The sequence below is a fragment of the Macrobrachium nipponense genome, chromosome 15, assembly GCF_015104395.2.
Source record: "Macrobrachium nipponense isolate FS-2020 chromosome 15, ASM1510439v2, whole genome shotgun sequence".
NCBI classification, from domain to species: domain Eukaryota; kingdom Metazoa; phylum Arthropoda; class Malacostraca; order Decapoda; family Palaemonidae; genus Macrobrachium; species Macrobrachium nipponense.
In genome coordinates, this window is record NC_087208.1 from 53,276,935 (window position 1) to 53,289,752 (window position 12,818).

At 37.4% G+C, this 12,818-nt stretch overlaps 1 protein-coding gene across 1 annotated transcript in view; it reads right to left on the minus strand.

Annotated features, from left to right (window-relative positions):
- LOC135194935 (uncharacterized) overlaps nt 1-12,818 on the minus strand; it is a gene marked incomplete in the record, with an annotated part of 145,587 nt that overhangs the window by 49,402 nt on the left and 83,367 nt on the right. The window contains 1 exon segment of the mRNA XM_064221151.1: nt 4,512-4,601. Within this exon segment, the coding sequence (XP_064077221.1) occupies nt 4,512-4,601 (90 nt within the window).

Sequence of the window (12,818 nt, forward strand, 5' to 3'; positions counted from 1 at the left end):
CCAATAACCGTCGCTAAGAGCCAAAAAGTGCGGCGGCTTTTTGGCCCTGTGCCTGATATGGAGACTGCATGGCATCACTACGTTGTTAATGGTTAACCCTCCACAATCCTCAAATCTCTCTCTCTCTCTCTCTCTCTCTCTCTCTCTCTCTCTCTCTACCTGCGATGTCACCACCTCGCCTTCCACTGGGCACCTTCTAGATTCTCTTATTCTGGAGGTCATCAACGACACGCCCCCTGAAGTACTTGGCAAGCTCCCTTGCTCGTTTTCTTTGGAAGGGACCTTTCCCGTTTTCTTTAAAACATGCAATAAAAGAAAATGGTACGTTCCGGTCATCAATATCCATTCATTTTAAAGGGAAACTAGGTAGGTGACTTAAGATGTTATAATGATTTCCTTTGTTGCTATGTCTGGAAAATTGGGTTGATAAAAATTAAAATAAATAAATAAAATAACACCTATTGAATAAAACCTTACTTCTTCACTACAATTAAAAGTAATCATAATACATAATAAATAAGTTCACGACAATCAATAGCACTTACTAAACATTTTTTGGGGATTCAAATTATCTTTTGAACTATTTTAGAGGTAGGCCAAGTTTCCTTACGGAAAAATAAAAGGCGTTAATATAATTAGACAATTTTTATAACTTTTTATTGATATTAAGACACGCCTATCTTATCAACGTTCCAAATTCGACTGTTCTGAAGGCATACCTATTCAAATATTATATTAATATAATTCCTGTCATAAACTAGACATCGCTGCCTGAAATAAATAAAAAAAAAAATAAATGACACAAGTATTCCCGGAGACCACTTTTCTTTAACATTAAAAAAAAATCTGTAAAATATTTGACAAGAGTTATCCCTTTGAAGACAGGTTTAAGTTTTCTTTCGTTTATAACGTATTTCCGTTTTCTACGCAGGCAATCCTCTCTGACATTCTAAGGGTCACGCAAGAGACTACAGATTCAATTATTAATCTTACTTAATTACCTGATTAACCTGAACATAAACAATTATATATATTTCGTCCTTAGCTATGCCAAGCCAATTTACAGTTCATCCACGTAAAAATTGGTGAGGTTTTTATATTTATATCCTGTTATGTTTATAACACTTCGTAGTTATGCTCCCTAGAATAATACGCTTTGTTATATTCTGTAAAGTATTATTCTTCAGTTAATTATATTCTGTAAAATACTACACTCTCTATAGCTATATTCTGTGAAATAATATGGCTCAGTTACATAACCTAAGTAACATCATGTTTATCATTGTTTAAATTGAACAAACTTGCATCAAATTACTCTTACAATACGGAATAAATGTAGACGAGAGAGAGAGAGAGAGAGAGAGAGAGAGAGAGAGAGAGAGAGAGAGAGAGAGAGAGAGAGAGAATTAAAACATTCGTCCCCACATGCTGTTTTGCGCCAACGGAAAATGCGAGTACTTGTCAACATCAAGGATAACGAAAAAAATATATAAATAAATAAAAAATAAAATAAAAAAAAGAGAACAGAAAAAAGCTAAATTATGAATGGTACTCAGGTTAGGGCATATATCAACGCTGATTTACATCTTATACACATAAAGCCTTCACGACGTTGAAGTGATTATTTTGGAATAAGTGCAAATGTAAAAATGTGAGTTTAAAGTGTAGTTACAGAATTCCTGTATCTATTTTGTTGATAGTTTTTGTGTGAAGTGAATCCACAATCTATTTTTATGCATATAATTGGTAGAGTCTCGGTGACACCGGCCTTCAGTGCATTTATGACTCAGAATGGCTGGTAAATACTAATTTGCATAATGATTGACAAGATATTAACAACTTGTAACATGTACAGTAAATTCCCCGGGGCGCTTGAAGGAGAGACCAAGGATTTAGGATTTAACCATAATTACCTAAACAGAAATACACTCGTAAATATAAAAACATTCAGAAGAAATCTGATCTCGTTCTACAGCGACCTTCTTCCCCACCCCACCCCACCCCGCCCCGCCCCGGCCCCGCCCCCCCCGCCAGCCTTCGTTGACCACATCAAAGTCGAAAACGACGTCCCCACCTTAATTAAAAGATAGGGCCAGCTTGATGAATGGGCGTCCCGATGGAAAGTTAGTGGGGGGTGCAGGAACACGTCCTTGGCAACGCCGCTGCCTGAAAAAAACTGCCCCTCCCGGAAAGAGAGAGAGAGAGAGAGAGAGAGAGAGAGAGGGAAAAAGGAGGGAGGTAGATTTTTGCTTCGATAATTTTAAATTAGGGTTTTGTAGATGCAAAGCGACTCTGCGTAAACGGCAGTGGGTTTTGCCTTGGCGATGTAGGGGAGAAGAAGAAGAAGAAAAATAGAAATATTTCCGTAGTTCAAGGAAAGCGAGATGGTAATTAGGTATCTATAAACGCTGCTGTTTAATGTGTATACATATATATATATATATATATATATATATATATTATATATATATATATATATATATATATATATATATATTATACAGTTGTTTAATTTCATAGCAATCCGTGTGTGAATTAAGATTTTACCTACAGGTTTAAAAATTAAATAACTATGTAGAAGATTTAAATGGTGCATGATTCGTATTACGTAATCAGAAGTACCGAGTTTTGCGTTAAGTAAACATCAGTTATGACGTTCCAAAGACCTCCATCAATTATGACGTTCCAAAAACCTGGTCTTTAGTTTAAGTGAAAACCAGCATTATGTGTGACTTACGGTAACCTGCGTTTGAAAGATTATTTGAGGTTACCATGCTAAATTCCTTTCATCCCTTTTGACATTGACTTCTTAACAATTTAAAGGTATTTTTTTCCCTGACCTGGGAAAAGGCGAACCTCTGATGTTGATTAAGAAGCACATGTTCATTTGCATTTACCTGAAACCAATCTGGATTGGGACACAGAGAACTCGCTCTTAGTATTCCGAAGTCTTTGCCTATCATTAAGAACAAGCTGTTGGAATAATAAATATTAAAGTAACAATGTACATATATCAGCTACAATTAAACCTACGTACAATAAAAAAAAAAAAAATATTGAAAACAATATCCACACTGAAAGGACAAAAACAAAATGTGTCCAGTCAGTTTTACAACACTGAATTGAATATACATTTTGGGGGAAAAAATACAACATTTTTTTCATTTGAAGACAAATACAAACAATTAGAGTCGAGATTCATGACTAGGATAAAAATCACTAAAACCAGACAACTATATACTGGAATATATAAGGTGTACAAATAACTCCCATTAGACACGAATTAAATATTATCGCTCACAACACTACATGAACAAAATTCTACGACAACTACGTATCTACAACAAAAACAGAATACTACATTTTAAAATCTCTCCTAAAAAACAGCTGTGCATCTGGGTCAATGTCACATTTACAGATGCCAAAGGTCCACAGAAGTAGGATACCCACATACCCCGTACGCTAAATTATGCAGATTTCACATACCAACACATACAACGTTACATTACACGTCTATGTAATACGAATAAACTTAATATGCGAAGAACTAGGGTAGTTAGTGCGATGGTAAATACATAATGACTGAATGAAAGGATATGAGAACTCTTTAAGCTATATGTGAAGATTTAGGAGTTGAAGTGCTACCGGTAAAATACAAGGTTGAAAACGTAATGGCAAAATACTCATAAAAAGGTATGACAGGAATTTTGCTTGCTACTATTACTTATAAGTTGCATATTCGCAATAATAAGACTTTATTCAAAAGATATCATTTAAAAAAAAGAAATACTGCCGATTTACTACATGTTAAAATTTCTATGAGTTATAAATATAATAATCGGTGTACTGTATTGTTATTTTTACTTGATTTTTAAAAATTTATTTTTTGTTTATTTTATCTAACGTCTATAGAAACAATCTCTTTCGTATGACTTGTGACAGAGGGGCCACTCCTAGTTAGGGAAGAAGGTTCAATTTATCTAGATATATATGATATATATATTATATATCTATATATATATATATATTTATATATAACATATAATAAATAATATAAATATATATATATATATATAATAATATATATATATATATAAATATATATATATATATATATATATATATATATATTATATATGGTTTTCCAATAATCAGAAGTAAGGAATATACACAACAGTGCAAAACTATATACACGTCATAACTACGTATAGTAAAACGTTCACTACATATCGAGACATCAAAATTGTTGTTTCACAACAAACGAATATACTCCTCCAATATAACATCATCAAAAATTAAACAAGTACTCAGCGGTAGCCCGGAAACACCAATAAAGAACTACACACATCACCTGCAACGCTACAGAGATATAACGACAATATCTACAGAGAGCAACCCCTCCTTTAGATCCCCCAAATCACTACAGGTCGATTGCTGGTACCAACGCTACAAATGGGAATCCTAAAACATGTGGAACACGAGGAAAAGGAGCAATTTCCTTTACGACTTACAACTTAGGGGCACTGAGATACAAGGTCTTTCGTCCGGGCAGCTCCTGCTCATGGCTAACGTGATTCGCTGACAGTTCTCTGCCGCAGTTCCTTAAAAAAACAATGGAGAAAATTGGAGATGTAGTGACGAATGTCTTTCATGAATGTGATGGTGGCAGTAGTCAAGGAGTTGAGGACCTTCGAAATTAAGAGTATGTAGATTTTTTCACCTAATAATGTCTATATAGTAGATTCACTTCAGCCGTGCATTTGATATCTAGGCTAGTCCCTTACGACGCTCCTGATTGGCTGTTGATAAGCCAGTCACAGGGCTGGAAAATGGAAACGCTCAGTCTCTCTCGAGAGTTCTAATGGGCAGGATGCATGCTCCATCTCTCCTGAGGTATACGTCTTTCATGAGAGGTGGAACATATACTACATCCTGCCTATGTGAACTCTCTCGAGAGACTGAGAGTTTCCAGCCGTGTGACTGGCTTATCAACAGCCAACAGGAGGGTCGTAAGGGACTGGCCTAGATATCAAATGCACAGCTGATGTGAATCCACTTAGTAGTGAAGCCTTTCAGTAGTACCAACCCTACCATGACCCCCCCCCCCCCCCCCCCCCACCCCCACCACTTTATAAGCCTTCTGAAAATGTACTAATTTCCAGTAGCGCAGATACATTTTAAGCATTAAATTAAAAATAAATCACAGCAGACGGAGCAATAACAGAAACAAAAATACGTATTAATGTTTATTAATTAACAAAGACTGATTTAATCATGTACTTTAATGAGAAGGATGTGCTTGCTTTTTTGATATCAAAAAATTTGTTCTCAAAATCTTGGATCCTCCACGATGCCCAGAAAAAGGCTCATGTCCCCTTCGGGGGGTCATGACCCGCAGTTTGGGAACCCCTGGTCTGTGTCTTACTGCGTTAGCGACTGACCTTGGAATGGAATATAGTAGAATTGAGGCCAAAGGCCAATAAGCGCTGGGGCCTACGACGAGGTCATTCGGAGTTGGAAGGGAAATAGACAAGTGTAACGGGAGATGGTAGAAAGTAGGATGGAAGAGAGACTAAGAACGGAGGTACAGTTAAAGGAATGAATGGGGTTGCAGCTAGGGATGGAAGGACGTTGCACAATACCTGTAGTAATGTCTGAAGTGCACTTGTTCCTCGCTTCTTGAGACAAAGAACTCTCGGAGAGAGATAGAGAGAGCGCACATATGGAGTCTGATCTCAAACTATAATTACCAAGGAGTGAAAAACACAAGGAATATTGATAATGGCGAGAGTAAAACGTGGCATTCAAAGCCAACGACTTGCCTCAGACCGTCCCTTTTATCATTTAGCCCATACAGTGAACCCCCCAAAACCATCCACCCAGCCCCCGCTCCCCACCGTCCTCTGGTGGCCCTACAGTGCCACCCACTGCCTTATTTTTGTAAATATGGCGGTGTCCTGAGTTTGACGCGGTTTTACGACTTAACATGCAAAAACATTTCGCTACGGCAGAACTTTTAACGCTGACTGAGAAGGATGATGGTGTACAAAAAAGAAGCAGGAGAGAGAGAGAGAGAGAGAGAGAGAGAGAGAGAGAGAGAGAGAGAGAGAGAGAGGTGCCGTGGCATCTTCGCGTATAAGTACCTGGGTTGCGATATGCGGTTCTGTCACGTCTCTTTCAAGTGAAATGGTTTTTCATCTAATTAACCACCCCACCCCGTTCTCTCTCTCTCTCTCTCTCTCTCTCTCTCTCTCTCTCTCTCTCTCTCTCTCTCTCTCTCTCTCTCTGTTTTGTATGTCTGGTTCCATTTAGAAAGAAAGACCACACAGAAGACTGATGACTAGAAACATTTCTTACTCCGCGCTATTACAGCAAAATGTGACAAGGCATATAAATTCAAGCTCGTGTCAGTAGTATTGCGTAAATACCTTCATGAGAGAGAGAGAGAGAGAGAGAGAGAGAGAGAGAGAGAGAGAGAGAGAGAGAGAGAGAGGAACTTTACCACTGCCCACATCTATTTCGGTGAGCACATTCCCGCTTTTCCTAGAGATTTACATTGCCCCATGATTTCAATAAAGATCCAGCAGGAAAGAGAGAGAGAGAGAGAGAGAGAGAGAGAGAGAGAGACTCATTTCATCAAACGTTAGTGAAAATTCAATGACAACCAAGAAGCAAATATGGTCTTGAATATCATATACCAGTAGCTATGATGAGCAGAAAAACACATGACATACATTAACATAAATACAAGAGCTATTTAATAAAATATCATTCAAAACCTACGTGATAATCTGTTGAGTCAACGTTTTCTAGAACATGAAATAATAAACAATACTGCATAATGTTTCAGAGTGTAAGCTATTACATATTATGTTACAAACCTTAATAAGTTAACCTTTCAAGTTATTGGCCAACATATTTTCCTTCTTAATAAAAAACATGCATACGAGATAAATAAAACCTATATGCTACCACAACTCAATTCTCAGGCTTAAAATGAAAGATAAAATGAGATAAAAACACGATAGCATTCTGTCATACTTCTTATTAGAACTCTATTTTAAAATTCAATTTTAATCTGTAACTTACAAGTGTAACGAGTTGCTGAACAGGTAAGAAAAATGACACCTGGGCCACGAAACTACCCATTCGGACACCGCTGGTTAATTATCAGGTGTAAGGAGGAGATCCTGGAGTAATTACTTCCGAGACACGACATTTTTTCTTTGGTAACCGTGGATCAAGTAGCTCTGGGTTCAATTCCTTCACGCGTGTTCCCCGTCCTAACGAAGTACTATCTAAATCAGGATTACTCTACCACACACTAGTTGATAAGGAGGATTACGTGAATACAACCTGTGGCTAATCCATATCGTGTCGCGAACAGGTGTATTTCAGTTAGATTTGTTTTTATTTTGTTTCCCTTTGGTCTGATCTGCTTCTAACACAACTTCGAATGAACTAATGTATTTATGTATGTGTATATATATATATATATATATATATATATATATATATATATATATAATATATATATATATGTTCCTTGACAATGTCTTAGTAAAGTCGACAGCGCTTGGATTTCTGCCTATCATTTTCCTGTGGTATTCGCATATATATATATATATATATATATATATATATATATATATATATATATATATATATATATATATATACACATACAGCTACAAAACGGCCCCAGAAGCGAGAAAATATTATATAAAAGTCAGTGAAAAATTGTCTGTACATAAAACAATGCGTATTTACTAACCAGAAAAAAAAAAAAAAAAAACACGCACTTAAACACAAGGACGTTTGGAAGGCATCAAAAGCATTTAAAAAAAACACATTTCGATTATAATGTAAAATTAATAACATACTTTTACAATAAAAAATATTTAAATTTGCTTTGTACAGTGCAAAGGAATATATATATATATATATATATATATATATATATATATATATATATATATATATATATATATATATATATATACTTTCAGTAAGAATTTCGACGACCGGAAGGGGGATATAAAGAACCCCGCCATAATATAAAATAAAAAAAATATAAAATAAAAAACGCAATTCATAATTCTTATACAACATCGCAAACAAATTAGTCACGACAGCCAAGTCAAGCTTAGCATCATCAAGCAACAAGCGACTGACTGATCCGTGTACAAAATACACAGATTAAAAAAAAATTAATTTCACAAAGAAAATCTTCCTCCCAGACGCCAAATGTCGACGGACTAAATAAAGCTTCTAATTCAATGCCCATATTCACTTGAGAGCCAAAACGAACTCCACCACGTCAAGATAGCGTAAGGAACCACTGTCATATTCAATTAAACGACAAAGATGCCTTTGGGCCTTCATCGTCAACACAATCTACATCAGACGCGAGACAGATCTCCCTTCTGCAGGATGTGAGTTCTTGAAACAGAGATGCTTTCTCACTTGGAACACATTCGTTCATATGTTTGCTAACATGGCTTCTTCTCTTCTTTTTTTGACGTAATGGCTGGCTCAGAATGTCAGGTCATGTCAGTTTCGCAAATTATTAATAGCAATAATAATAACTGACGACCCTGAAACGTACGTTAAGGTATATTACACCTGAAAAGGCAATTATTCTAAAATTATACACTTCACAATTATTCTAAAATTATAAACTTCCCAATTATTCTAAAAAGATAAACGTCACGATTATAAACTTCACGATTATTCTAAATTTATAAACTTCACAATATTATTCTCAGCCGTTTGAAAGGACGAAGGATACGAGCACGAGGCTGTAAATGCGAAATGAATATGTAACTGCTACCTTAACTTATATTAAAAACACAACACAAAATACGAAGCGTATAATAAAATTACAAAAAATTACGAAGGGTATTGAAGCGAGAACAATACGCCATCACGACAGCCTTAAACAACCACGTTACCTTGAAGGGACGGTATGCTTTTTGGAAGCGTTTTCACTTGTTCAACTCTGAAGTGATACCAACCTGAAAGAAACAAAAAGCAACTGTCAAGAGAGTTACAAGGATTAGGATGTCTCAAAGACTTGTTAGTCCACCCTTAGAGGAGACTTCGTGCGCTCACTTATCTCTAGGAGCAGGTTTTACTGTTTATTCACAGTGTCCTAATGATTTGTCTAGCTTCCTTTTAAACTCCACCACACTGTTGCTGTTGACAACTTCTAGTGGCAGTTTAATTCCATGTGTCACATATCTTGTATGTGAAGAAGTGCCCGCAAAGGGATGTGTTGTATCTCTTCAGCTCTAGTTTCCATCCACTATTTCTTGTCTGGTTTCCGTTTAATGTAAATAGGTTACTGTCTAATTTTGTTATGCCTTTCAGTATTTTGAATGTTTCTATTAGTGAGAAATATATTAACTATCTACAACATACACAGACAACCTTAAACTCAACACACAAATCACAAAGAAGAGAGAGAGAGAGAGAGAGAGAGAGAGAGAGAGAGAGAGAGAGAGAGAGAGAGAGAGAGAAGCTCTATAGTCTCTTCCTAACATGCTCTCGAAAAATCTCTTTACATGAGTGACAAGCTGGCACTAATTAAGAGAGATCATCTCGCATCATAGTGGAAATTACAATTTCTAAGATAATTCCATTTCAACTCACGACACTGATTCAAGGAAGTTCACTACAGAGAGAGAGAGAGAGAGAGAGAGAGAAGAGAGAGAGAGCAATCCCACAAACACTTCGACAATGATTTTCTGTTTATCTGATCTACCTCCACCTTTGAAGTTCGGAGCCTTCAAAACCAAACGAGAGAGAGAGAGAGAGAGAGAGAGAGAGAGAGAGAGAGAGAGAGACCTAAGCTACACATTCGGGCATCATACTTCTTCAATCGTGATGAAGCCTCTAATAATTCGACATTCACAATCTTGTAGAAGCATCTCTGAGCATACAACGACTTTCCTTCGAATAGTGAAAGCCTCCGACATCCCACCCTCCCCTCCCCCGCCCTCTCTCTCTCTCTCTCTCTCTCTCTCTCTCTCTCTCTCTCTCTCTCTCTTTTCGAGAGATAAGAAAGAAGGAAAGGAAGTCTAAAGTCTACCTGTGCACCACCAACACACGCCTGGCCTCACGTTTAACTCCCTAAAAACATCCGAAAGGATTACGGAAGGATCATCAGGGCCTACCTTCTCTCTCTCTCTCTCTCTCTCTCTCTCTCTCTCTCTCTCTCTCTCTCTCTCTCTCTCGGACCGATTTCAATCAGGGGATTTAAGGAAGAATCATTTTTTCTCTTCCTCCTTCGTACGGAAGCGAACGTGATCGTGATCTCTCTCTCTCTCTCTCTCTCTCTATCTCTCTCTCTCTCTCTCTCTCTCTCTCTTTTGGGGTGCCCTACTTGACTGGTCTTCGCAGAGCTTTGTTCAAGGCATTTAAAATAGCTTTTTTTAATCTAAGCCTATGTATGTACGTATGAACGTGTATGCATGTATATATTTATGTATATGTACACACGTACACTAACATATCTATCAAGCTAACCCCCATTTTTGCTTTGGTGACCATTCGACCTATCTTCTGAAGAAGAGCCGTTACCAACAATATCATAAAAGTACTCTAATAATAATAATAATAATAATAATAATAATAATAATAATAATAATAATAATAATAATAATAATAATAATATTAAAACTTCATTAAAAAAATAATGATTTTAAAATTATTTAAAAAGAATGACCGTCTAGACGCAGTTGAGTTTATATTATCTCCATGATGTTTATTGGAAAGAGGGCCCTCTTCAGATATAATAATAATAATAATAATAATAATAATAATAATAATAATAATAATAATAATAATAATAATAGTAAGAGAAGGAAAACCAACCTAAGCATGGCATGGATAGACTTTAAGAAAGCCTTCGACATGATACCACACACATGGCTAATAGAATGCCTGAAAATATATGGGGCAGGGGAAAACACCATCAGCTTCCTCAAAAATACAATGCGCAACTGGAATACAATAATTACAAGCTCTGGAATAAGACTAGCAGATGTTAATATCAGGAGAGGGATCTTCCAGGGCGACTCACTGTCCCCGCTACTCTTCGTAGTAGCCATGATTCCCATGACAAAAGTACTGCAGAAGATGGATGCTGGGTACCAACTCAAGAAAAGAGGCAACAGAATTAACCATCTGATGTTCATGGACGACATCAGGCTGTATGGTAAGAGCATCAAGGAAATAGATACCCTAATCCAGACTGTAAGGATTGTATCTGAGGACATCAGGATGGAGTTTGGAATAGAAAAATGTGCCTTAGTCAACATACAAAAGGGCAAAGTAACAAGGACGGAAGGGATAAAGCTACCAGATGGGAGCAACCTCAAACACATAGATGAGACTGGATACAAATACCTTGGAATAATGGAAGGAGAGGATATAAAACACCAAGAGATGAAGGACACGATCAGGAAAGAATATATGCAGACTCAAGGCGATACTCAAGTCAAAACTCAACGCCGGAAATATGATAAAAGCCATAAACACATGGGCAGTGCCAGTAATCAGATACAGTGCAGGAGTAGTGGAATGGACGAAGGCAGAACTCCGCAACATAGACCAGAAAACCAGGAAACATATGACAATACACAAAGCACTACACCCAAGAGCAAATACGGACAGACTATACATAACACGAAAGGAAGGAGGGAGAGGACTACTAAGCATAGAAGACTGTGTCAACATCGAGAACAGAGCACTGGGGCAATATCTGAAAACCAGTGAAGACGAGTGGCTCAAGAGTGCATGGGAAGAAGGACTGATAAAAGTAGACGAAGACCCACAAATATACAGAGACAGGAGAATGACAAACAGAACAGAGGAATGGCACAACAAACCAATGCACGGACAATACATGAGACAGACTAAAGAACTGGCCAGCGATGACACATGGCAATGGTTACAAAGGGGAGAGCTCAAGAAGGAAACTGAAGGAATGATAACAGCGGCACAAGATCAGGCCCTAAGAACCAGATATATCCAAAGAACGATAGATGGAAATAACATCTCTCCCATATGCAGGAAGTGCAGTACGAAAAATGAGACCATAAACCACATAGCAAGCGAATGTCCGGCACTTGCACAGAACCCGTACAAAAAGAGGCATGATTCAGTGGCAAAAGCCCTCCACTGGAGCCTGTGCAAGAAACACTAGTTACCTTGCAGTAATAATTGGATAAAAAACGATCAGGCAAAGATCCTCTGGGACTATGGTATCAGAACAGATAGGGTGATACGTGCAAATAGACCAGACGTGACGTTGATTGACAAAGTCAAGAAGAAAGTATCACTCATTGATGTCGCAATACCATGGGACACCAGAGTTGAAGAGAAAGAAAGGGAAAAAAATGGATAAGTATCAAGACCTGAAAATAGAAATAAGAAGAATACGAGATATGCCAGTGGAAATTGTACCCATAATCATAGGAACACTAGGCACGATCCCAAGATCCCTGAAAAGGAATCTGGAAAAACTAGAGGCCGAAGTAGCTATAAGTTAAGTATATGTTAGTTTAACCAGACCACTGAGCTGATTAACAGCTCTCCTAGGGCTGGCTCGAAGGATTAGATATTTTTACATGGCTAGAAACCAGTTGGTCATCTAGCAACGGGACCTACAGCTTATTGTGGGATCCGAACCACACTTATTCGAGAAATGAATTTCTATCACCAGAAATAAATTCCTCTGATTCCCGCGTTGGCCGAGCCGGGATTCGAACTTCGGACCACCGGATTGGCAGCCGAGCGCGAAAACCCCTCGT